This window comes from Ambystoma mexicanum, chromosome 13 (assembly GCF_040938575.1).
Source record: "Ambystoma mexicanum isolate Mex_15411 chromosome 13, UKY_AmexF1_1, whole genome shotgun sequence".
Lineage (NCBI taxonomy): Eukaryota > Metazoa > Chordata > Amphibia > Caudata > Ambystomatidae > Ambystoma > Ambystoma mexicanum.
Window position 1 is genome coordinate 112301323 of NC_090938.1, and position 27071 is coordinate 112328393.

The following is a 27071-nucleotide window of genomic DNA, read 5'->3' on the forward strand; positions in this document are numbered from 1 at the left end:
TCCATCCTTACTTAGCAGTTACCCTATTTAACAGTTCCCTAATACCCAATTCTCCATTTCCCGTTACTTAACATTTACACTACATAACATTAATCCCATAAACAGATAACTACTCATACATATATATACATAGATACACAACATAAAACACTTATAACAATGAGGTGACTGCTGCAGTCAGTCGCCCCTACACAGTACCTTTGAGGTCTGTCTGCACACAAGGTTGTGAGGTGCTGGTTGCTGGCTGGAGCCTGTTCCCTGATGACACTGGGTGAGAAGATGGTGCTTGGCTCATCTGGTGTTTAGAGATTGACATAATGTGGTCCTTCAGGGTGACCCCGTAAATTGTTCTGGGCTGCCCCCTATGCACATGGGGATGGCCCACACTCACTGTGGCACCCACGGCCATGTTATTGTTCAGGGTGGGCCCCGTTGGCTGGGGGGCTCACCGGATGTCACTGCTGCACCCCGCGGTATAAGTCTTAACTTAGGGTGGGCCCTGTTGGCTGGAGGGCCCACCAGACATCACCGCCGTGACCCGTGGAATTATTTAAATTCAGTGATTGAGCCCCGTTACCTGTGGCGTTTACCCGATGTCACCGCCACTCCCTGGCTCCATCTTCAGTTCAAACGGTGTCCCCCGGGGACGCCGCTACGCTCTGCGGTCTTCTGTTGGCCCGCCCCCTCAGTAATGCATTTCTGCAACGCAGGGGGCGGTCTGCGTCTTCACCCGGGCCTCTCCACTGGGCAGCCAGGGGCTTCCTTCACCCGGGCAGCTCAGCAGAGCAGCCCAGGACTTTGCCAGCACCTCATCTTCACCCGGGTTGGCCACTGAGGCCAACCAGGGGCTTCCGCTGAGCACTCTGCATTCCGTCCCGGGCTGCTCCTATACAAAGCCCGGGAGGATTTCATTGATGACCGGCCCCCGCCTTGCTGGCCATGAGGCGGGCCATTGGGTGCACTGCCGGGCAACGCACGCGACAGACAGACACACACACACATTCTTTTCTGCGTTTCCCCCTGAGGGCCAGCATGTAACCCAACTAGCTGGACCACATAGGGACACGGGCTAAATCAGGAAAAGAGATGATTTGGTTGTCGTCCATGAAGAGTTGTTACGAGAACACGAAGGAGGAGATTAGTGCCCAAGGGCAGAGGTGTAGAAGAGGAGCATAGTCTTGTGGAACAGCAACAGTTAAGAGGAGTGAGTTGAGAGGTGCTGTTGCTCCAGGAGACAGAATTGGCGAGGTGCAAGGTAGGATTGAAACCAGGTAAGGGCTTGATCGCGAATCCTAAGAAGAAAGAGTATTAAGGAGATCAGGGTGATCGACAGTGTCATGTCAAGGAGAATTAGGATAGAGGATAGTGAGATACATAATTGAGGGGGTGTTCTGGGAACGTTGCGTGGCCTAAAGGAGGGGCAGGTGACAGACAAGGTCCACGTGCCACATGCAATCATGTGGCCCTGTAAACATGTACTTTGGGGCACATAGCATGGTGACGGGTGTTTTATTTGCATCCAGTCTGCATACTGTACAAAAAAAACTCCCTCGGGTTCTGATTCCAAATAAACTGTCTGCAAATCCTTTCTGACACAGTATATAAGCAATTCAATCAGAGTAAATAACATCATTATGCAAATAAATGACCCAGAACTCGTGTGATTAAGTGCTCTGCTCATTTAGCTTTTCAGCTCTCCTCCGGTCTGCCTGAACCTGTGATAATCTTTAGCTATTAACTCCCTGCAAGGAAGAGCAAATAGTATACACATTCACTAAGGAGGCAGCAGTCTTCTCAAACAAAACACCTGGTAACTACTTTAAGCATGCTTATGCTGGCCAAAAATAACACCTTACCAGTAAATAAAATATTTTTTTTTTTTTAAAAAAGGGTCCTTGATATAAAATTGGAGAGTCCCAGCACACATTTTTTTAATGATGTTCCTAACGCACTCGCAGGCTTTAACTTAAAACAGTCATTGTGCTGGGGTGCTGCCAGGGCTCTGAGTTCCCACAGCCCCGAGAGTGATTTTAGTCAAAGCTTGCGAGTGTGGTAGGGACGCGCTGCGCTACCCTCAGTCCCTATAGCACCCATTGTGCTTTAAAGCACACCAGCTGCTTTGGGGACTAAGGGAAGCAGGCAGCTCAACGTCTGAAGGACACTGCTGGGGATCCACCCAGCTTAGCTCGTGGCCCCCTAAAAGCCCCGGATGTAGGAGCTCTGCCACTTAACTCTCTCACTGTTGCTGTAGCTTAACTCCATCACTGCTGCACCAAGCTACTGCTGGCCAGCAATGGGATCTTCTGACCTTGAGCATGCTTCTGTAAAAAGGCACTGCAGGCACACCTCTTGGGTGCCATTTTTTTGCCACCAAACACTAGGAGACAAGGAAAAGTGTATTCGACACAAACACTAGGAGACAAGGAAAAGTGTATTCGACAAAAGAAATGAAAGTGCCGGATAGGGAGTTCCAAAGGCAACAATGGCAGCCCGGCCAACTATAAAACCACAGCTCTACTCTTTAGTGAATAGTATCAGGTTCCAAAATACACCCCAGCTACATCACCTGCACAGCAATCTACAGCCAAACTGTCCTTCAACACAGGAATACATCTGTAGTGGACATCAATCGCAGAGGCAAAGTTAGACTTGAGCATGGGAAAGACAACATAAGCGTTAGGTTAGCGTGCACACCATCATTAGAGAACAATGGATTACCAGAAAGAAAATAACAGATTTAAACCAACTTTTTTTTATTGTCATTACTTTACAGCTGAGAAAATAAAAAGAACAGAATGTACTAAAAAAACAGTCAAGGCAGAAATCGAAACCAAGGCTCACACTGGCATATAAGACAACTTTGGCCCAAGTAAAAATATCTTTCACGTCACATTATACGTCTTGTAGTTTGTGTCACATTGTACAGACAGGTAAGGTGCTTGCAGGCCAGCCAGTGGCACCAGATACTTAACCCTGAACAGGTATTCTAAAAAAGCAATCTCAGCAGACACCCAGAGAAAATGGTTCGAGATTCGTATACAGAACAGGCACCCACAGACAGTGGCTCAGGGTCTGGATACAGAGCAGATACTCAGACAATGGATCGGGCTCCAGATACATAGATGCCCACCTACAATTATTAGTGCTCTATATATAGAGCAGACACCCACTGGCAGTGGTTCGGGATCCGGATACAGAGCAAATAACAGATAAAGGTTCAGGCCCCCCCATACAGAGCAGACACGCACCAACCATTATTCGGGATTTGTACACAGCGTAGACTCCCACTGACAATGTTTAGAGGTCCGTATTCAGAGCAGACACCCGCTGACAAATGTTCCAGATCCCTATTTAGAGAGAACCACTGCGAATTGCTTACATCCAAATCCTATTCTACATGCTGCCATTTACACCCATTGCTTTACATTTTACCAACAAAGTCTTCAGAGTTTTGCCGCAGCAATAGCATTTAATCTTTGTCAACTTTAACAGGCGTATTCTGCAGTTTGAATTAGCATATCATGTCCACGGTACTGCGTGACATCCACAATACCACATGGCCGTCAAAGCAGAGTCAAGGGCGATTCCTGTTGCTATCACTGCTGCAAAACAGAACCTTGATGCATCTCACCAATAGAAGAAATAAAAGAAAATATCACTACATCAGAACTTTGACTAGCATTCTTTTCATTCAGGCGGTCAGGTTTTTGGCGGGGCTTCCCTTCAGTGCTAAAAACGAAGCAGCTTTGTGCAGGTCAGCTAATGGTGAATCCTTGGCCTTCACCTTGCACTGAAGGGGCGCCATGAGAATGCTGGCAACAGCAGCAGTAAGGTTCTTCTAGAAGCACCAAACCTTGGGTATTCTCTGCAGAAAAATATAAAAGCACATTTCAACATGATTACACCACAACTGACCCCCACTGACGTATTTTACAAATCACAAAACAGGGCTTAATTGCCCACTTTTTAAATAGAGGCCTACTGTTACATTTATAGAACAGAAATAAAGTACATGTTCGAGCTTCACACTCCATTCCAGAGTACAAATGCAACGTGTCCGACATGATCGAAATATTATATAGCTTAATAAACCATGAAAATAATACAAAGCAAACGGAAAGATCACATATCCCTTTCAACTTCCATATGGCCTGTGCTCACATACATTAGAAAATATACTTTGTCATTTCAGGGCTTTTAAATATGACTGCAATTTAAGTCTATTACAAGAGGACTAGAAAACACAGCTTTTCCAAGAAACAGAGACCAAAAGGATACATGAACCCACACAAAAGTACTGACTGGATTAAGTAAGGGATGTAATAATTCCATTTGTGTAAAGCGCCGTTTCAGATAGTTTTTAGGTGGCCTCTTGGCACTAGGTCCTGCAAAAATGGGTGTGTAAATGTTTACTGGGGAAAGGAAGAGGAGAGAGCTGCGTTTGCTGTGTGCAAATCGGAAGAACCTTAGTTTATGTTGTAGTAAGCGCCTAGGCATTTGGGTTTAGGCAGGTGTATGCTGTCAGAAGAACCCAACCGCCCCATTTGTGGGGCAGTGTAGTGGCTCGGTAAGCTTGGTGTAGTGATTTATCTAAAGGCTGCTTCAGAAGGCGTGTTCCTGAGGTACTTGCGCACATGGCGGATCAGTGGTTGTCCATTAAGGAGGTGGAAATGGAGAGTTAGTGTGTGTTTGATGACTAGGGGGAGAAGGGGTCGGAAGTGCTGGTGATGTTGAGAAAAACACAAATAAGAACAGTCTAGGTGACAATTATTCTGGGCTAAGATTTTCAGAAATGTGAATTGCTTGGACTCAGTAATTATTTTACCTTGTCTAGGTGAGAGGGAATCCTTTTCACTTCTTACCTAGTCTTTTATTCTTTATGGTTGACCTTTTTAGGTCTCTCCATAGTGGAGATTGGAGATGGAGACCCTCCATCGAGTGCTGCCACAGGAGCCCACCGGACGCCCTCCCTTTCATAACCACGACCAAGGACCAGGAACAAGGGTCTGCTGCACTGCAACAATAAGACCCCCAGCTGGAACAACATCTTCAATCTGATGAAATCGATGATTAAAGAGAACCCTGTGGTTGATAACTCATAAAAAAATGTATTCATTGTAAAATCTTGGAATTGTTGCGGTTATAAGAACCCAATTACTTGGTCCAGGACAAATTTATGTCTAAAAAGGCCTTCAATCATTCTTTTGCAGGAAACTATGGCCACTGCAGATATGCCCGTTGAAGGGTTTTCTTGTTTCCTTATTCACGCACAAAAGGGACTCCTAGGGCGTCCAAGAGGGGGTCTGGAAATTCTAGTTTCATTGGTTTTTGATGTGCTTATTAAGCAACTGTTAGGCCGATTCATGGAAATAATGTGCGCGGAAAAACCGGCGCACGCGTGCAAAAATGTGCGATTCGCAGTGGCACAGAGAAAAAAAAAAAAAAAAAAAAAAAAAAAAAAAATCGCAGAAAACAGCGCACATCAATTCATGGAAGCACGGGCACGCGCGAAATGTGGGATGTGCGCTGAGAAAGTGCGCGGCGCACGCTGGCGCACAGGTCATCGAACGCCGTGCGATAAGGCCACAGCGAATTCGCACATAGCGTGGCGCACAGAACAAAAGTAGGCGTAACACGGGGCGTCACACGCAGAATGGGGAACAACTCGTGAAAATGTGGGCGTCACGGGGGAAGTACAGGAGGCAGGTGCGCAGAACGCCCACACGCTCGTCTACAACACGTATTCATGGAATCGAATAGGGAAAAACAGCACACGGCCAAAGACGCGCACAGGCCCATACATGTCCGCCACACGAAAGCAGGCGGTAGCGTCCCTGCGCAGGAAAAAAATGTGCGCCAAAGTCCTACACGCGCGAGAAGGCCCACACGCGATCGGGCCTGGGCCTGGGGGAGCGTGTGCGTGTATTTCAGGGGTGCGCGTGAAGTCCCACACGCGATTGTCCTGGGCGCGTGTATTCCAGGGGTGCGCAAGAAGATTCACATGCGATCAGGCCTGGGGGAGCGTGTGCGTGTATATCAGGGGCTCGCGGGTGTTCTCACACGCGATTGCCCTGGGCGCGTGTATTTCAGGGGTGCGCGAGAAGATTCACACGCGAACTGGCCTGGGGGAGCGTGTGCGTGTATTCCAGGGGCTCGCGGGTGTTTTCACACGCGATTGTCCTGGGCGCGTGTATTCCAGGGGTGCGCGAGAAGATTCACACGCGATCGGGCCTGGGGGAGCGTGTGCGTGTATATCAGGGGCTCGCGGGTGTTCTCACACGCGATTGCCCTTGGCGCGTGTATTTCAGGGGTGCGCGAGAAGATGCACACCCGATCGGGCCTGGGGGAGCGTGTGCGTGTATATCAGGGGCTCGCGGGTGTTCTCACACGCGATTGCCCTGGGCGCGTGTATTTCAGGGGTGCGCGAGAAGATGCACACGCGATCGGGCCTGGGGGAGCGTGTGCGTGTATTCCAGGGGCTCGCGGGTGTTTTCACACGCGATTGTCCTGGGCGCGTGTATTTCAGGGGTGCGCGCGAAGTTCTACACGCGTTTTGGCTGGGTGCGTGTATTCCAGTGGTGCGCGAGAAGTACCACACGCGTATTGGCTGGGTGCGCGAATCCATTGGACCAAAGGCCCTTACAGCGCAGGCGCGTCTGTGACGTGAACTGCACGTTCTAGTATCAGCACTTGTAATAGGTCCTTAGCACGTATACGCGGAAGTGACGTTGGACGTGTGGTCCGGTTTAAAAGGTACGTGTAGGACGTCATTTCCTTGTACGTGCTTTTCGTAGAGAGCGAGTGGGTGAAATCTGTACTTCTTGTCGGTTCACACGCGAATTACTTCACAGCGTTTCGAGTTCGTACTCCCTGTTACCTCTGTCAGATTTTATTTTTTCTCTTTTTCTCTGGACCTGTTCCCTCAGACAGCGTTCACTTCTCCTGTAGTCCTGTCTCCTCAGACAGCGTACAATTCTTCTTTTGGCGGGGGTGTTGCCAAAGCGTGCGTGCGCGCGCACTTCACGCACTTTTTCCAGGCAGACGGTGAGTTGCGCACCTATTTTCCAACAGTGCTTGCCCCGTGTGTCGCGTACCCCTTCAGAGGTCATTGTAGGCTGCGTGTGACACGCATACGTTCATTATTGTGTTTCTGGGTGCCACAGCGTAGTGCGTGTTTTTGTTTACACGCACGTGGTCTACGAGGGGTCGCTTGCACGTCATTTTCTGTAATTGGGGTGCCTGTGCATTGCGTGACCCGTCATCTTACCCCAGGGGTTCCATTCAGCCTTGCAAGTGCACTAGGGTACGAATACCATCTGGTACCCTACCCCTTTGACCCCCAATTGCCCAGGACAATACTTCCCTGCTACTCCCATACGCACAGCTACATCAGTGCCATGTCTGGGAGGCGAGCAAGAGGTAAGGGTGGCAAAGGTGGCCGACCCTCAAGAGGTGGGCGTGGTGGGCGCGGTAGGGGACGTGGCCGGGATTTTCAGGCTACCCCTAGCACCCCACGTGTGGTGGACCAGTCAGGGAGACCCATGCCCCCCCCCCATGGTTGAGGAAAACGTGGCTGACACCATCGATGCTCAGCCCTTGTTGGACCCGTCCATTGTGGCACCTGACCTGGCACAGGCTGACTCCGAGACTGATTTCCAGGTCCACAAGTCTAGGCCACGGGTGGCCGTGCCAGTCAGTGTCACCAGGCCACGTGTATCAGGGGCAGCCATGTCATCTGCTGCCCCAAGTAGGCGGGGTGGGAAGGATGCAGGGGCAGCTGCAGCTCCGTCCACCCCAGCTCTGACTCTCCCAGCCAGGACAGTGTTGGTCCCAGTCCGTCAGTCTGAGGTTCCCCCTGCCACTATCACACTCGAGCTAATGCCTGCAGGAAGTCAGATGGTCAGTGTGCCATTGCACACTACGACACAGTCCACCGGTGCTCCTGCCCCGAGTGGCCAGAGCGGCATATGCCACTCACAGTCCCCACCACCTTACAAGAGGAAGAGTGCACGTGCACTACAGGCTGATGCCCCAGACACGGCTACACAGTCCGGCACGCCGAGGAAGCCTAGCTTCAATGATGCCGAACTGAATCAACTTGTGCAGTATGTGTCCGATCATGACGCCGAAATGTTGAGCACTCCAGGGTCTAGGATCAAACCTGCTCGCCGTCAGGCACACTGGCAGGCCGTCGCGGACAGCATAAGTTCCCTTGGGTTTATGAGGCGCACAGCTACCGAGTGCTACAAGCGATGGAATGACCTGAAGCGCAGGGCAAAGAGTAAGCTGGCCTCAAGTCATGCCGCAACACTGGTGACTGGAGGTGGGTCTCCAGTAGAGGACATTGAGCTCACTCCACATGAGAATGTCGCTGGGACCTACGTCACAGAGGAGCAGATCCAAGGTGTGGGAGAACTTCCAGATTACGAGGCATTGTCCGGTGAGTGCGCATGCATGTGTGTGTGATCCATGTGTACGTTGCATGTGGGAGGGGTCCAGGGTGGGTGCCAGGTAAGGGTGTGTGTGCCTGAGTGGTTTTGGTCACCCATGTGCTTCATCCAATGCATTTTGCCCCCCGGGATTTGGGTATTGCAGTGTCCCTTCTGGCCACAGCAGGCATTTGCCACTATATTGCGCCAGTTGACCTTGAAGTGGCAACATGCAACAACATTGTTCTGTATTTCGCTGTGCACGTTCTGGCTGATTGTAGGAATACCCCCAGTTCTATTGCACATCACACTGCCCTATTCTCACAAATATGACATGCCTATGGTACATGCCAACTGTGGGATGGCACTGCTACCCAGCATGCATCTGATGTGTTGCCCTTCCATTTTGGTGTCATCAGTGTCTGACATTTACCTCCCCTTCCAACTCAGTGACAGTGCATGCATGTGAGGGACATAGTCCTGTGGGACATGTGTCTATCAAGTACATTTCCTGTAGCTTGTCTGGCCGATTTGTGTGCCATGGTGCTAATGCCTGTTTCCATTTTCTATCTTTCATGTTTTTTCAGAGGATGACGCACTTGATGCTGTTGAGGGTGAGGAGATGGTGCTCACCCAGGAGGGATCTCTGACACGTCCGAGCACAAGTGGGGGACGTGGTGTGTTGGTGGGTGAGAACCCACTCTTGCTGCAGGGCATTCTCTCCAGGGCTGTATATGGGTGCACCTCCCCAGAACTCTTTTCAGGTGTTGATTCGGATGAGACCCATGTGGATTCGCAGGTATGTGTTCATGGAAGGGATACTGTTCTGTCTGACCCACCTGCACCAGGGGTAGAGCCCACAATGGGGATTGTCAGTGTTGGTAGGTGCGCCTGTGGTGGTTACGGATGCAGGGCCACACTCCGCAACATCTGATCCTGTTCCTGGGCCAGCAGATCAGAGGGGAAATGCAGTCCTGCAGCCTCAGGCAGTGCCGACACAGCGAGGCGCAGTTCGCCTTGCCCCAGACAGGTGTGGTGCCCGCCAACACGGTGGCCGTCCGCCACCTGGCAATACCGTATGGGAGCAATCCATATAGGGTATGGCCAACCAACAGGCAGCATCATCAGAAATGATTGCTCAAGCCATGGACAGGGTGGCCACTTCCATTGTCCCCCCAGAAAGGCAGAGGGAGCTACTAGAGCAGGCAACAACCTCCATTTGCCAATCAGTAAGGGAGGACATGTTGGCGTCCAACAGGGGCAGACAGGCGGCCCTGGACAATCTGAGGGAATCAATTTCTCTAGATGCCCAGGGACAAAGGTAAGCCCTGAGGGGGGAGGTCAGCACCTCAGGCAGACTCTACTGGACCTTGAGGCTTCCACTCTCACCAGGACAGAACAGCTGCTGGAGCGCGTCACCCGTACGCTCTTGGCAGAGATGCAGGCAACTCGTGCGGAGGTCCGGGCAACACGTCGGGTGTTGCATGGGGATCTCCGCACCATATCCCTCCAGAACGAGGCCTTCAACACCCGCATGCTTGCTGCAATGGAGGACCACACCAGGGCTTTGCGTGGGCTGCCTCCCATAGCACCACCACCTCCTGTGGCAGCAGCAGAGGTCGAGGAGAGCGAATCCAGCAGTGATTCTCCCACAAATTAGTAGCCGTTTTATTTTCGCAACATTCACCCAGGTGGCTGTTGGTGAGCATCCTGTCCTCGGACCTCCTGGGTGGCCTCCCCCACCCCCCCTGGCCCCCACATGGCCATTTTTGATTTTTGCTTTTTGATTTTTGAGGTGCAGTGTGTTGCCTTGTGTGGCTCCCGTGGGCTTCCACTGTGTTCCGTTAGGCACATGCAGGCTTGTCCTGAGTTTGGGTTAGATGCTTGAGTTTGTGAGACACACACCCCTCCTGCATCCCGTTTCCATGGGCTTGCAAAGGGTGTGCCCAAGTGACAGTGAATTACACAGTGACGTTGGACTCCCATGAGCTATGTGGCCAGTCTGTAGTCAATACTGTGTATACATTCCTAGTGCATATTGTAGTAGTATTGTACACTGCATGGTGTATTGATGTGTGCTTGTGCTTCCATGTCTCCCTCCTAATTTGCAGGGTCAGTCCTCATGTCTTCACAAGCCCGTCTACTTTGGAGATGGAGTTCATGTTGTTAGCAGTGCACTCGCAGATGTGGCTGGCACCGACACTGTACAGTAAGAGGTGGTCGATGTGCTGGCATCATCAGGTTGTAGGTCAACGTATCCTTTAGTATTGGTCATGTTTGTTGTTATTTATACATGTATGTGGGCATACTGTGTGTGGGCAGTTTCCATTTGGGACACTGTACTCTGTGGCACTTGTGTAATGTTTGGGCTATGAATTTGTTTGCTCTCACATTGCATGGCATGCCATGGTGGAGATGAGTGTGGGCCTGTTGGCAGGTGCCCCTCACTGCTGGGGGGTGGGGGTGCAGGGGGACATGGATGGGGGCCTGGGGGGGGAGGTGTTGAGTGACATGGCACTGTTGTCATGTACTATTTTTGATGGTGGTGGTGATATTGGCATCATTGAAGTGTGTCTTTTGATGACACAGCATTGGTGGTGTTTGTGTAGGTAGGGTGGCACACAATGGTACACTTCCAGTTGTACAGTCTCAGGCTGGTATGGTTGTGACAGGTGACTCTCCATTGAGGCATCATCTTTGTCAGAATGAGTCATCATTGATTGTCAGCTGGTATGTGCCAGGGCTGTGCCCACTCCACAGGGGTGTCATTTTATGTGAAGTAATCAGCCACCAGCTGCGTGCGGGCTGCCTCCCCCCGTGCCCTTTCCCCTCCCATGCGCAGCGGGCGTGCATGTGGTTGGGGATGTGGGGGCACCACCATGTCCACGGCCAGGCCCCGGCGTGTTGCAACGTTGTGCAGGACACATGCTGCCACTATGATCCTGCACACTACTGGGGAAGCGTATAACAGCTGCCCGCCAGAACGGTCAAGGGAGCGAAAGCGTGACTTGAGCACTCCGAATGTGCCCTCCACTATGCCCCGGGTTGCAATGTGGGCTGTGCTGTGTCTTACCTGGGGTGGCATGGTGGTGTTCCGAATTGGCGTCATCATGTGGGTGCTGAGAGGGTAGGCACTGTCCCCTGGGGAGGTGGTGATGGGTATCATTAGTGGGGTTATGACATTACTCAGTATCTGACATGCATGCACGCGCAGTGGCATTTATACTCACCGAGCAGCCATGTATCGCCATGCCGCCCAGCCTCTATGTCAGGGTTTAGGGTAGACATTCTGTAGATGAAGCTGTCGTGGGTTGAGCCTGGATAGTTTGCATATACTGAGGTGATGATTCCCTTGGCATCACATACTACCTGGACGTTGATGGAATGCCAGTGCTTGCGGTTTCTGTAGATGTGCTCAGTTGCCCTGGGGGGACGTAGAGCCACATGGGTGCAATCAATGGCGCCTAGCACTTTGGGGAATTGTGCCACCCTGTAGTATTCCTGTGCGACAGCCTGCCTTTCTGCAGGTGTTCTGGGCAGGTATATGTGCCTGCGGACTGATGGGCGTGCAGTGATGATGGCCAAGACCTGGTGTAGGCAGCGTGACTGGGTGGCCTGTGACACCCCCCCCACTATGGCACTTGTCCGCTGAAATGATCCAGTGGCCAAGAAGTGCAGTACATTGAGGACCTTCTCCAGGGGGCTGAGGGCTTGGGAGCAAAGGGTGGGTGATGTGAGGTCATCCTCCCACTCACTGACCAGGTCGAGTATAATGTGAGGTGGAAACCTGTACCTCCCATACACCTGGTCATCAGGCATCCCAAAAAGGCTGGTTCTGGGTGTGAATATTCTGGCCCGGACTATCCTCCTCCTCCTGCGATATCCCACGGCCACTGCTGCTAGGAACGGTATATTCATCCTGGCGTCTGAGCTTGTTTGTTGTTTGCGCGCACTTTTATGCTGTGCGGGTCAACGTACGCCTGCTTCCTGCTGGCGTACGTGCTTCCGGATTGGCCACGTTCGATTCCATGAATACGTGTTGTAGGCGAACGTGTAGGACTTCCCGCGCACCCCTGAATTACACGCACACGCTCCCCCAGGCCCGATCGCGTGTGGAAGCACCCGCGAGCCCCTGAATTACACGCGCCCAGGCCAATCGCGTGTGGAACTTCTCGCGCACCCCTGAATTACACGCACACGCTCCCCCAGGGCCGATCGCGTGTGGAAGCACCCACGAGCCCCTGAATTACACGCGCCCAGGCCAATCGCGTGTGGAACTTCTCGCGCACCTCTGATATACACGCGCCCAGGCCAATCGTGTGTGGAACTTCTCGCGCACCCCTGATTTACACGCACACGCTCCCCCAGGCTCGATCGCGTGTGGAAGCACCCGCGAGCCCCTGAATTACACGCGCCCTGGCCAATCGCGTGTGGAACTTCTCGCGCACCTCTGATATACACGCGTCCAGGCCAATCGCGTGTGGAACTTCTCGCGCACCCCTGATTTACACGCACACGCTCCCCCAGGCCCGATCGCGTGTGGAAGCACCCGCGAGCCCCTGAATTACACGCGCCCAAGCCAATCGCGTGTGGGACTTCTCGCGCACCCCTGAATTACACGCACACGCTCCCCCAGGCCCGATCGCGTGTTGAAGCACCCGCGAGCCCCTGAATTACACACGCCCAGGCCAATCGCGTGTGGGACTTCTCGCGCACCCCTGGATTACACGCACACGCTCCCCCAGGCCCGATCGCGTGTGGAAGCACCCGCGAGCCCCTGAATTACACGCGCCCAGGCCATTCGCGTGTGGAACTTCTCGCGCACCTCTGATATACACGCGCGCAGGCCAATCGCGTGTGGAACTTCTCGCGCACCCCTGAATTACACGCACACGCTCCCCCAGGCCCGATCGCGTGTGTAACTACCCGCGAGCCCCTGAAATACACTCGCCCAGGCCAATCGCGTGTGGAACTTCTCGCGCACCCCTGAATTACACGCACACGCTCCCCGAGGTCGCGTGTGTTACTTCTCGCACTGGTACAGGGTTGGCGCAGCCCTTTGCGATGGTTTTGCGATCTTGATGGCTTTTCCTTGCGCGAGGGCGTTCTTGGGGGCTTAACTGGCGCTGCTGCAGGGTCGCTGCGATACTCTGCGCCACGGCTTGTTTTGGAGGATTAATCCATGAATACGATGTGCGCTGAAATGGATTTTATCGCACGCGGCTGGCGCAGACATTCGCACGGGAACACTCTGCGCCAGCCGCGTGCGATACTTTTGACTGTATTTCCATGAATCGGCCTGTGTATGTCTCTGAAGAAATTCTGGCCATTGTTATTTTATCCAATAAGTCCCAGAATGTTCCGTTAGTAGTCTTATCCGTGTACTGGAATCCGTTGAGGTCTACAGTCGATGGAATATTAGAAAAATGGAATGCTCTTTTAGAAGTTAGCATGAATGAAATGCCAAACGCTCAATTCATACTGGGCGGGGACTTTAACTCTTCTTTGTTGTACTGCCATGTTGAGTATGAACACCTAAATAATCAATTTGCTTCTTCGTCTCATGAAAGAGGTCTATTGTGGGGTTCCTTTTTTGTAGACTGGAATATGCAAGTAATTCCGTTTGCATTAGATGGTCCACAAACGACCTGGAAAAGAGGCCGATATAAGTCTTCTATTGATTACATCGTTGTATCGACCTTTAGTCACGTCTGCTGTGCATTGCATAATTGAAGAATCATCTCTTAGTGATCACTCTTGCTTGAGCTGTACCTTGGTGTGCAACTTAGATGAACACAAATTGCATGGTCCATTAAAATTGCTTGAAATTGATAGAAATATGTTATCCATAAAATGGAATCCAAACACGTGTCGCCGGTTGAACAGTCTTGTGAATCGAGACTTGCTAATATTTGATCCAACAACCCCGTCAATGGCTGAATGTAGGTGGTTGGATTCATGGAATCTGAATATGATTTGTAAACGCCTCAATGATATATCTCCACTTACAAGCACGCTGGGGTTGTTGAAGGGGATGGTGTATTTGACTTGGCGATCGCAAACAGAAAAACAAAAAAAACCAAGAAATGAGGAACCTGAAAAGGGCTTATAATCTCTCGTTTGCTCAATTAAACGACAAAAAAAAGGAAATTCTGGCAAAATACAGAAATGATATTAGACCCTTAAAATTCAATAAACATATGAACAAGAATCAACAACTGGTTAACATGATGCTTGGTCGAAAAACTAGAGAGATTTGGGGAATATTAAGAGACCCCCTGAATAGAAGCCAATTTCAGAAATCCTCTACAGTAAGTGGGGAAGCTTGGGTGAAATTCTTCCAGAATAAATATGCGATGCCTGAAAAATATAAGTCACTTAAATATGAGGCATGCATAGCAGATTTACCTATCACTTGTCCATGGGAGGTTGAGGTAATCGAGTTGGTAATAACGAATCTTAAGCCTTCAAAAGCAGCTAGCCCAGACGGAATTCCTCCGTGTGTATTGAAAGATGATCCAAAATTCTGGGCCTTATATTTACATCGCTGCTTTGAGCCTATTTTTAAAACTAGAAACTTGCCCGCCTCTTGGACGTCTGCTTTAGTTTTCCGCTTACATAAAAAAGGAGACACAGCTGATCCTGTTAACTTTAGACCTATCGCTCTGATAGATATTTCAGCAAAGGTGTTTGCTGCATTAATTCTGAAAGAACTAAATTCCTTTATTTCCGTTTCTCAGACTTTTTCTCGTTATCAATCTGGTTTCAGAAAAGGTTTGGGGACGCAACTTAATGCAACAATTCTTGCACACTTATTGAAGAGCGCAAGGCAGAATCAAAAAGGTCCAATATACATGGCATTTGTCGATTTATCATCAGCATTCGACTGCGTCAGAGAAATTTTGTGGGTGAAGATGAAATTGTTTCAGATTCCAGACTTTCTAATAGCAATGATTGTTATGCTTCACTCTAACATCAGCTATAGGGTGAGAAGTGATTGTTTCGGCAGTTTAACTGAACCTATACGAACTTACATTGGGGTCAAACAAGGGTATAATTTGGCGTCAACCCTCTAATTTATACCTTGCTGATATAGAGGAGCTCTGGAGTCAGTTTGTTTCCTTTCCTGCAAATTTGGGTGACTTAAGCATAAACTGGATGGCATTTGCCGATGATATAATCCTTTTAGATCGCACGCCCTTTGGCTTACAACATAAACTACAGCGGTTTTTTAACTTCTGTGAAACCCAGAATTTGTCAGTAAATCTAGCAAATCAAAGATACTTATCTTTAGCAACAAAAGAAAGTTGGCATCTTAATTGGTCCATAAACACAAATAAGATTCCTCGGGCTCCAGGACTCACTTATCTGGGATACAATCTGACAAACACGGACTCAATAACAAAATGGCAAGCAGCAATCTTAATCAAGGCGATGCCATTGATCAGTCAGATGAAGATCATCCACAGTAAGTTATGCGAATTTTCGCTTATTCCACTCATTGAGTTTTATTTACTCAGAGTCGAATCAATCATCTTATATCGGTTAGACCATTGCCTACTTTCAATTGGGCCTATACTAAATGCTCTGCAGGGGATGATCTGGAAGAAGGTACTACACTTGCCCCTTTCAATGCCTAATCCGATAATCATTCATGAGTTAGGACTCTGGCATCTAAACTCTTGTGGCGTAGACTTGCTAATTTTGGAAAAATGCTAGATCCTATTAAAAACTCACTATATGAAGATTTAGGATCCATGGTGAAGAAAGGTATTCCCGCTTCCTTGCAGAAGGCTAATGCGGATTTACTTAATGTCCTTTCTCTGATTGCGCAGGACATATCAGACTTGGTCCGATATCCTCAGATTGTAAAAAAAAAAAAAAAACTGTATGATTGGGCTTGACGCCGCTGACCAGATTGGCCGATACAGCAATCATAAGGAATATGCGAAATTCCGCCATAAGCAACAACCTCTCCTTGCATATTTTACGCAGGTTCCCAGCAAATGGGTGAGAATCTCTTGCATGCGATTTAGATTTAATCTAGTATCAACCAAAGATTGCATGAAACGCTGGAAGAATAACATTGAACAAATTGTCATGAATTGCAGACTATGTATGACAGGTGCACAAGAAACCCTGAAACATCTTGTACTATACTGTACAGCATTGGGAGCAGAAAGATTGAAACTTCTTGCCAAGCATATATTGTCAGCTAATGGTCTTGCCTATGAATCATTGTGGGTCCAATGTATGTGGTGACATAGGGTGCCAGTTGTACTTGCTTTGGTACGTTTGCTTCAAATTATAGAAAAAAAAAAACAAAATAAGAAATGAAACCATGGTTGTAATGAATTTATTTGTAGCTTATAGTCAGAAAAGGGAATAAAATACCGCTGTTGTCCTCTTTATCAAAATCTTGAATAACTAGTGCCTGCATAACAAACGACTAGGAAACCCGAATTTGAAATTGTGAAATTTGTACTTTTAATGTAACATTGGACGTGCCTGTCTGTTCTTTTTATTGATGTTTTTTATTGCATATGTGTTGTTTTAGTGTTGTGCCGGGAGAAAATAATGTTTTTTAAAGTCTGAACTGTATTGTTTAATTTATATGTTGTAAAGATGCTCCAAACACAACAACAATAAAAAAAAAAACATCTTCAATCCAAAAGGTACTGTCGGATTTTGGGTACATGATCCTTTTGCCATTTTGGGTGCTTCCTACCTTTGGCAGTGCTATTTAACCCTACTCTGATTTGACCTCAACTCACTTTCACCGGCCTTTCAGCTTGTGCTTTCGTAAGATGGCTCGTCTTGAGTTGCTGCGATTTCTTTTTGAACACAGACTATTTAAGAAAATTTTTCTAAGAAGAAGAGCATCAGAACTTTGACTTTGCCCATTGACTTTGGCTCCCTAGAGGCCTTCTGAAACTATTGGCTTTGGCAGTGCTTGTTCTCTTGCAGGTTTTAATTGTTGAACACTTAATGCTGGGATAAAAGACTGCCTGCATCCCTTTGGGAGAATCACCCTTGGTGCTGGAAAATGCGTAACTTATGAAAAATTACTTGCTTGCTTTATTGTTCACTTTTTTTAATTGAATCCTAACCATGTTACTGTTAGTTACTGCTTTTTAAATAATGCTTTAAATATCTTTGTATAAATAAATATTTGTTATATAACTAAATGTGCAAGTGTTTACTTGGATACCTGTTTTTACCGATTTCATTGCACAGCTCTACAGCTCACAATCCCCCCCCCTCTTAAGATAAGCCTGGTTGCTCAATCACACTAACAACTTGCGTAGTTATGTACAGGCCTATATTAAAAGGTGTGTTAACTAATACCAAGAGATAAATCTTGTGTAGTCCCACACCAGTTCAATGCACTAATTCTTGCCCAACAGTGAGGTACGTAAGGGACTGGGAACGGAAGACAAGCAAGGTTTGAAGCAAGGGGACTAAAATCTGATGTAGTGACGTCAAAACATTCTTTGTGGAAGGATTTCCACACAGCAAAATCATTTTTAGGCAGAGCTCATACATAAGCCTAGAAAAGGATTAGATTTACTCTCGACTGTCACTGGGTTAATCTTCAGAATACTTGACCTCGAAAGCTGTGCCCCATTGGACAGCAATCGAGTAATACACTAACCCGTTCATGGGCTAAATACATACACGCTTAAAATGGTGTTTGGCAGGCAGCAGTCTCATAATTGAAAGTTTGTTGGACTGGACCATACAATTTGTATAAAAAATAATGTAATGTTCGTAACAGTCAAGGTTTTATCTTCTGTAAGCCTTTATCAGGTTATAGTTGACCTTTTTGAGAGAGGTTTTCAAGACAGAGTAAGTGACATCCGAGGAGGAGCGGAAGGGCAGTCTAAAGATTTGTAATTGCCCATTTTCTGCTAAGTAAAAGGGCTACATTTTGTTTTTCTTTACACCAATCGGTTCACTTAACTACGATTCCTGCCACACCAATGGTAGTTGAGGTATCAGAAGAAGTGGAGTTATGATTATTAATAGTAACAGTACTACCAAAGTATTGAACACATTATTATAATAGCATCACAACCACCAACTGCAGCAATAACATGTTCCAGCACACATAGTGACTTCAGTAAAGGTCAGTATTGCACTTATTTCAGTTACCAAATCAGTTACTGAGTTGTGAAAACAATTTCAATCTGCCAAAGGGAGGCAGGTAAACTTTAATCCCAGCAATAATAGTGTCAACAATTATAACCTAGGAGGGAACAAGTACTGCCTAAGTCAGTAGGTTCAGGGGAGTACCTTTAGGGAGGCAGTACAGCCAAAGTTAATAGACAACGTCAATAGTTCTGTTGCACTTCTTAGATAAAGTCTTGACAAAGTTAGTAAGTTCAAAAGAAATCACTGTAACTCAAGTGAGCTACTTTGGAGAGAGCACACGCTGTTAGGCCAGTGCAGGCGAGTTGAGATCAACTCCAAAAAGCACTTCAAGGCAGGAAGCACATTTTATGGCTAAAAGGTGAAAACCCCAAGCCCCACAGTACCTGTGATTTGAAGAATGATTTTCCAGCTGGATTCCTCCTTGCTACAGCCCTTGTTGCTGGACCTTGGTCCTGGTGACAAAAGGCAGGACGTCTGGCGGGCTCCTGCGGCAGTACTCGGGAGATGGATCTTAAACCACTGTTCTTAAAGATAGAGGGATACTTTGCATCCCTTCTAAAATGTTATACTCGGGTATTGCCACACACCACCTTATGTGGAGAGCCAAGGGGATACCTAGTATCCCCCCCTTCTCTCTGCTCATGTGACTTTTTTTTACTTCTTTTTATTAATTTTCAAACAAAGAGAACCATATCCCAAAACTCCCCCCCCCTCCAAGGCAGCTTCAGTTTGTCACTGTCAAAGAAAGACACTGTTCAAATAGTCCAAATAGTCTGCGACGCCTCGCGTTAGCAGCCCCCACATTCCACACCCCCCCTCCCAACCCTTCCTCTACTTTCCTCCCTCCTCCCCTTCAATATTCGCCACTTCCATGACACTCTACAATCACCGTCCCTCCACCAGTGCTCACCCCAGGTCCAGTAATCGCAAGCGTTGCGGCCGCCAGCCGATTCGAAAGTCGTCTTGCAAGGTTTCCTCCCAATCTCCTGCGAAGGACTGCAGCTTATCTTTTGCATAAGTGGCCCATTCAAGAGACACAATGACCCAGAGTTTCCGTAGCCAATCCTGAAGAAGAGGGACCTCTCCACCTCTGAGCTATCACTGTCATAGCGGCCAGGACATGGATCACTCTCGCTTTCTCCCGTGATTTGGGCCCCCCCTCCCCCGTTACTCCTCCTCACACCCAGGATAATCTCCGGAGGCCTACTACTTCCTGGCCCACATATCTGCTCCTGAGCCCTCTGCACCTCTACCCAGAAGGGTTTAATATGTGGGCACTCCCACCAGATATGCTGTGCCGTACCCTCCATCCCACATCCCCTCCAACACTTCCCCGATGCCATAGGAAAGATCTCTTTAAGCCTGGCTGGGGTGTAGTGCCAGCCGAATAAGATCTTGTACCACATTTCCTGGACCTGGGAGGCTCTCGCTAACTTAGGGATTACCCGCCACAGACGCTCCCATTCCTCCCGCTCAATTGTTCTACCTAACCTCTGCTCCCATCTCCGCATGTACTGCCATGGGGCCCTATCCAGAGTTTCGTCTAGTATCTCATAGATTGGAAATAAGGCCCCTAGACCCATCTTTCGAGTGCAAGAACGTCTTGAACCTCGTTCTCCCCCTAGTGGCCGCCAGCTTATTTACCGGGTGCATAACCCAGTGGCGCAGCTGCGCGTACCGGAGCCTCTCCGCCTCCCCAACCCCTTTTTACATTCTTCAAACGGGAGTAGCTTCCCCCCCTCGGAACATGTCTCCCAGCCATCTACAACCACCGTCCTCCCATTGTCGCAAAGCCCCCTCTTCCATTCCCGGGGTAAACTCTCTATTGCGAAACAGGGGCGTATATGGAGAAGGGAACGTCAGAATCCCGTTGCATTTGACTAATTTGTCCCAGTTCCGAACCATCAGCCCAGTAATGGTGCTCTCATATATGTGCCCAGGGCGAAGCCCCTTCGTTAGCCATAGAACCTCCACAAGACGGCGATGCGCAACAGCCCTATCCATCTTCACCCATTGCTTATTTTGAGAGGGCTCCCCCTCACACAGCCATTCCCTCACCACCCTTAATTGGGCCGCCTCATAGTACCGTTGAAAATTCGGAAGCGCTAGCTCCCCTTCCCGCCTAGGAGCCTGCAATAGTTGCTTGCTAATCCGCAGCTTTTTCCCAGCCGACAGGAGGTTTCTAGTGAGCAAGTCCAACTTCTTTAAAAAAAACCCAGGGGACCCCCTGAGGAATTGCTTGGAACAGGTACAACAGGCGGGGTAATGTTACCATTTTAACCGTTGCCAGCCTACATAGCCACGTTATCGGGAGAGTTCTCCACCTACGAAAGTCCCCTTTGATGCTTTTTAAATAGTGGGGGATAGTCCACCCTGTACCAGCCCGCCAGCCTCGGCATAATTTTCACCCCAAGGTACCTAATGCTATTTGGACTCCAGATAAACGGGATAGACTCCCTCAGGGCAGTCTGCTCAGCACCCTTTAACGTCAGGTTCAGTAGTTCAGATTTAGCATAATTGATCCGAAGACCCTAAGCCTCCCCGAAGGATTCTAACAGGTTTCTACTTAGTTGGATAGATTTAGATGGGGCAGTAAGAGCTAGTAGGAGGTCATCCGCGAATGCTGCAACCTTCTGTTCAGTCCCCCCAAAAGGAATACCCCTTATCCCCCTCGCCTCTCTAATCGCCTGCAAGAGAGGCTCCAGGTAAATCGCATAAAGCATGGGGGACAAAGGACAACCTTGCTTGGTCCCCCTGGTCACCCCAAAAAGCCTAGACATCGTTCCGTTCACCGCTATTCTCAGTTTAGGTGTCTGATAATTGGCCTGTACTATGCGCAAAAAACTCCCCTCGATGCCCATCCTCTGTATTACCTTAAATAGAAAGGACCACTCCACACAGTCAAAAGCTTTTTCCGCATCTAGAGAAAGGAGGACCGTGGGAGTGTCCGTTCTATGAGACTTTTCCACCAGATGCACAATTCTTTGTATATTGTCCGCAGTCTGCCGACCCATAACAAACCCCGCTTATTCCGGGTGAACCAAGTCAGGGAGGAAACCCTCCAGCCTTCTCGCTAATACCTTCGTGAAGATTTTAGCGTCGATATTAATCAGCGCTATAGGCCTGTAAGATGTTTGTTCCTCCGGGTTCTTACGCGCCTGAAGAACAAGGGTTAGCCGAGCCTCCTCCATGGAAGGGGTTATTCTCCCCGTTTACCGAAAGGTGTTAAAGAGATGAGTCAGCTGAGGGGCCAAGATGTTTACAAAGGTTTTATAAAAGGTTGCGCTATATCCATCAGGGCCTGGTGCCTTGTTCAGCGGTAACCCCCCAATCACCCTCCTCACCTCCTCTGAAATTTCCTCGTTCAGCTTCTCCCGGGCTTCACTCCCTATCCTCACCAGCTCAATCTTATGCAGGAAATTGTCCTGTAAGCTTTCCCGGGGGTACTGCGATGTATAAAGAGCCTCGTAAAAAGAAGCCAGCGCTTCCCTTACATCCTCTGCCTCCCTCATGTGACTTTTTAGTCAAATAAACAACCCTCTAGTTATGGCTGGTGGCAGTGGATGTGTTCTACCAACTAGTGTGTTATTTTTTACTGCAGACTGTAGCCACAGTCCTGGTTGTACGCAATAGGGTCACCTATGTACTAACATGGTGACTCCTTTCTTTTTTCGCAATCTCTAGCGTACTTGTTCTTCGTTAGCCCATCAACCATTCTGGGAGGGGGAGGTGTGCGAGTTTTGCCTTTGGCAGGAACCCTTGGGTGTAAACCGCCTAGGCTCCAGTGTCTGGGCAGGCAGCAAGTGCATTTTGTGTGCCTGAATGGAACCAGTGCCCAATGGGGGGTCTGGCTGTCCTGCTTTGACAGCCATTTCACCCTTTATGTAAACTGCTGAGGGAGATTGCAGAGGAGTGTGTGCTAAAACTGAATAAAAGGTGAGGTTCCTGAGGTGGAAGGCAAGTCGACCACTTGAAGCTGAAGTAACTGAAGATGCCCAGAGGTGCCTGCAGACCCTATGCAACACCGACTACTCCTTCCCTATGTCTGGTGGGGCCAACGAGCCCAGAGACGAACTACATCTGAGCCATATCCTGAGGTGCTGTCTTTTTCCGGAGCTGCAGACCGCGAATAACAGGAGGCCTCCGACCCAACTGTAGTGCAACGTCTTGCCAAGGCCAAATCCATACAAGACTTCGCTGAGCTCAAGGTGAACATCCAGAGTCACAATCCAACTCATCCAAGTCCCCTCACCAGAGTGCAGGACTCCAGGAATCGAATTAGATTGACTGGGCGAATCATGTCCTTTGTTGGTGCCGCAGAAATGGCCCCAAAACCGCAGACCAACCACAGAAGCTGAAGAAACCTGTTCCAGCGGTCCTCTCTCGAGACTGCTGCCGAGACAACCCGCTCACCGCACTGCCTTTCATCAACAGACCAAGGAATGCAGAGACAGGGTCTGTTGCTGCTGCCCAAAGGAGAACCCAGCCACAACCATTTCTTCTAAGCTAAGGTACTGTGGGGTGAAAAGGTATTGCTTACCTTGAACCAATAAGTCACTCCAGAGTGTTGGAGTGCACTAGAGGTGTCCACGCTTACCTCAGACTTAAGCGTCAGGTTGTGTCCCTTTTGCGAGTCCTTTAACAAGGCCTCCAACGTTGTGTTAATTCTTCTCGCATCCTTAAAGACTGAAAGTATCCACTGGAATGTTCGCTGTTCTGCTGCTTCATAAGACTTTGAGCCCTCTCCAAACTGACTTTTGCATAGAGTAAGGGATCTGAATTTAAAACTTTAGTTTGCCGAGAAAACGCCTCTAGAACCTTAAGCTCTACTACTGTTGGACTAACCAACCTTTTTCCTTCCTAAAATACTTTATCTTAAGCGGTTTTGCTAACTAAATACAATTACCGTACATGTGTCTGTGCACAAGTGCGCGGTCGTAGAACTGTTATCAGTGTGCAACTCTAACATTTGTACCGCGAGCAACTTCCAACTAAGCAGTTGCCTTTGAAAACTATAAGTAAGCCTGTGTGTGTTGATTAAGTGATCCAAGCATGTCAAGATTTTCAATGTGTAAATAATAAATATATATTTGAATATAAATGCATTGTGTGAGTGTTTCTTTGGACTACTGTACTAACTGTGTTATACAGCTCACATCTTCCTCTTATGAAAAGTCTGACTGCTCTGCCACTCTACCAAGGTTCGAAGAGCAATACAGACTGATACTAAGAGTTGGGGACCTGTATGCCATTGGGAGTTTTATGAAGTTTCATCTCAAGTGGACTTTAGGAAAACTCCCCCAACAATGGGAAAATTCCGGCCTTATCCCATCGTTCAGACTATTGAGAGAGATCGTAATGGGTGTTCGTCTAGCAGGATACACCTTTAACGGAGGTTCCTTGCCATCCCCAGTTGTAGGATGCTTTAATTTCTGTACAAGGCGTTTGCTACAATGAACTCAATTGCATGTAATTAGTATTGCAAAGAATGTGTGGATTATGTCACACAAAAAAAATACAAGAGCGCATAGTTATGAAAGAACCATCATGGGGTGGGAGGGGATTTCTGAATATAACATACATGTTAACACAATATTATTTAAATACTCTTGTTCAATGAACAGACACACAAAGCTAATTTACGTAAACTTGATGGTTTTATGGGTATATTCTACTGTACAGTGTCAAGTAAAAAAAGCTCTGGAGGTAGGCTGGCTTGAAAATTCTAGAAATATTGGTTTGTTTTCAACTCACTTGATTAAACTACTGCACATGTGAGACCGATGCAACCTTGATTAATATCTTCACTGCTGTCCAGTTTTTTCATTCTGTATTGCCGTATCTCTCGCACTAGTGTGTAAAACGCATCTTCAACACCCTGAAACAAAAAAATTTCAAAACGATCAGGAATATGAACATCACAAATGTCATTTATCTTCCCCTCCCTCAAAATAATAGTGTAGAGTGAGGCCATGCTACTGTGCATACATCACTTATGATAAGTGGGGCATTCCCTCATCGGATTACAGTTCAAAGTCGGTCACCACATTCTGGTTTGGAATCTCAAAGTCAGCTTATTCTAGGGCATATGGATATAGTCAGATCAGACTAGTAATCTAAAACGGTATGCAGGAATTTAAACCAATTGAAAATAATGCAGTTTTTAAAAAAAAAACATGTGGGGGTGTGTTCGATGGTTAAAATGGGTAAGAGGTGTTTAGGTGGGGTTTTAAACATGGGGAAACTGGGGCTTGCGGAGGACCCCCAAGAATTTGGTCGCTGCTTTAGGTTTGTTATCAAGGCATTATTTATTAATTCGTTCAAATCACATGTAACCATCTAAAACGGAATGCACAATATACGATACAAATACATCCACATGACGCCGCTGGCACAAGAAAAAAACAATCTGCATAGCTCCAACATCAAGTAATCTTTTCAATTAATCACAATTTTAATTTAGTGCTTTCTAGTCACAAGGCCTTGAAATATGTCCAAGAAAAAGCAGACCCACATGTTCCTCGATTTATACACAATATGAGTTTTGTCATATCATTCCACAGAACATGGATTAAAAAAATGCATAGTTTTACACATAGAACAGAGGACCATTCAAGCCCAGAGCTTAGAAGCGGTCACTTGTGGGTCTAACAAATTAATGTGCAATTAATTAGCTTGTCTTCACTGAAAAGCCGAGATGTTTTTGTTCCAGAATGTGACCGGTGTGAATCCCATTGGAGCATTTCATCTTTCAGAGTATGATAACTAGCGAGCCGCTAAGTTTGGTACTAGTAACAGGATATACTTTGAGCTGTGACGAAGAACCCTTGATGTGAACGGTGTTGCGGTTGCCACCTGCTTCGTGACACTGGACAGCTTGGTGAGGATCCCCTGGCTATTCCCAGCACGATTGCCCTGGCTATTCCCAGCACGATTGCCATGGAAGGCAGGGGACTGTCACATGAGGCTATCCAAAAGGACCACGTTCCTTTGGGTAGATCTATTGATAATGTTGCCATTCCTTTCTAACCATCTATCGCCAGTCTCATTAGGGCTGCTGTTAAGTAAGATTTTCATATCAATGATTAACCTTCCCAACCTGTGTCAGCCCCAGAGCATTTTGCTTTGACTATGTAACTATTTTACCTTGTCCCTAGGTGAAGGGGAATCTTTTTCCCCCTCTTACCTAGTATTTTACTCTTTTTAATGGGTGACCTTTTCATGTCTCTTCATAGTGTATGGTTGAAGTTATAGTTTCCGACACGTTTTGAGCTTAGGCTGTGTTGCCCCTATGGGCTCCCATGTTAATTTCTTTCATGTTCTTGGGTGAACGTTCCTAAGTAGTAAAGGGGGATGAAAATCCCTCTTTACATTTCATATACTGAACCAGCACACCCCACCTTATGTGGAGTGCTGGGGGATGCAAAATATCTCCTTTCTTACTTACTTGGTAACATTTTGTTACAATTGCAAGTTTCCTTGAATGGCTGGTGGCAGTGTAACAACTTTTATGACTTTTTAGTCTTCATTACTTGCAAGCCTGTTAATTCAGCCTCGGGGCACCATTTTGCTAGAATGGTGGTCTCTTTTTTCACCATTTCTTGTGTGCTTGTTGTTTCTGAGGTCTTCCCCTGCCATTCTAGGAGGGAACGACTGCAGTGAACATTTAGTCTACGGCGGGAATGCTTTAGATTCCCCACCCAGGCTCCAGAGTGTCTGGAAAGGCAGGAAGCGACAAGGAGTCCAAATCTCCACAGCCCTTTGTCTTCCACCTTGCCCGTGAAAGTGAACAACTCCCAGCGGGGGAGGGGGCTGACTGTCCTGAATGGACAGCCAGCTCACCCTTTGTTGTACAATGCAGGGAAAGAATGCATAGGTTGTGATGAAGTTTCTGATAAAAACTGAATCTGGAAGCTGCTGACATGTCGATCACTGGACCTGAATTCGAAGAGGAAGATGAAGAAAACACAGCCGAGACAATTTCCAGCGACCAGAGAGCCAGCTGTGTAACCAGAATTTGTCCGCTGCTTTAGGTTCGTTATCAAGGCATTATTTATTAATTTGTTCAAATCACATGTAACCATCTAAAACAGAATGCAGAATATACAATAGAAATACATCCACATGACGCCGCTGGCACAAGAAAAAACAATCTGCATAGCTCCAACATCAAGTAGTCTTCCTACCCTTCCATTACCCTTCCTTCCAAGCGACAAGGGGACTCTGAAAAAAAGGCGATTCCGAACCAGAGCCTGGTGAGATCCACTAGACACAAGACTACCTGCATTTTGAGCCATCCCACGTCATGCTGTGACCTTGCAGGGCTGCAATACCCCAATACCCTGGCACCTCGAGCCATCGTGAGGTGCATGGCCTTCCGAATTGAGCTGAAACTTGGCCTTCTGCTGGACATCTAGAGACGTGAATCAAGTCGAAAAAGTCCCCTCAGAGTGCTGGACCTTGCAAGTGACGAGAATCCGACCAGCA

The 27071-nt window shown here is 48.0% G+C and overlaps 1 protein-coding gene across 3 annotated transcripts in view; it reads right to left on the reverse strand.

The window, feature by feature from the left end:
- Positions 1-2736: 2736 nt before the first annotated feature.
- Positions 2737-27071, reverse strand: part of NRAS (NRAS proto-oncogene, GTPase) — a 447970-nt gene continuing 423635 nt past the window's right edge. For all 3 annotated transcript variants that reach the window (XM_069633404.1, XM_069633405.1, XM_069633403.1), the window contains exons 5-6: positions 24339-24462; positions 2737-3865 (exon numbers count right to left, since the gene is read on the reverse strand). In XM_069633404.1, coding sequence (XP_069489505.1) covers positions 24343-24462 — 120 coding nt within the window. In that variant the 3' untranslated portion in view covers positions 2737-3865; positions 24339-24342. The remainder of the gene's footprint in view (positions 3866-24338; positions 24463-27071) is intronic.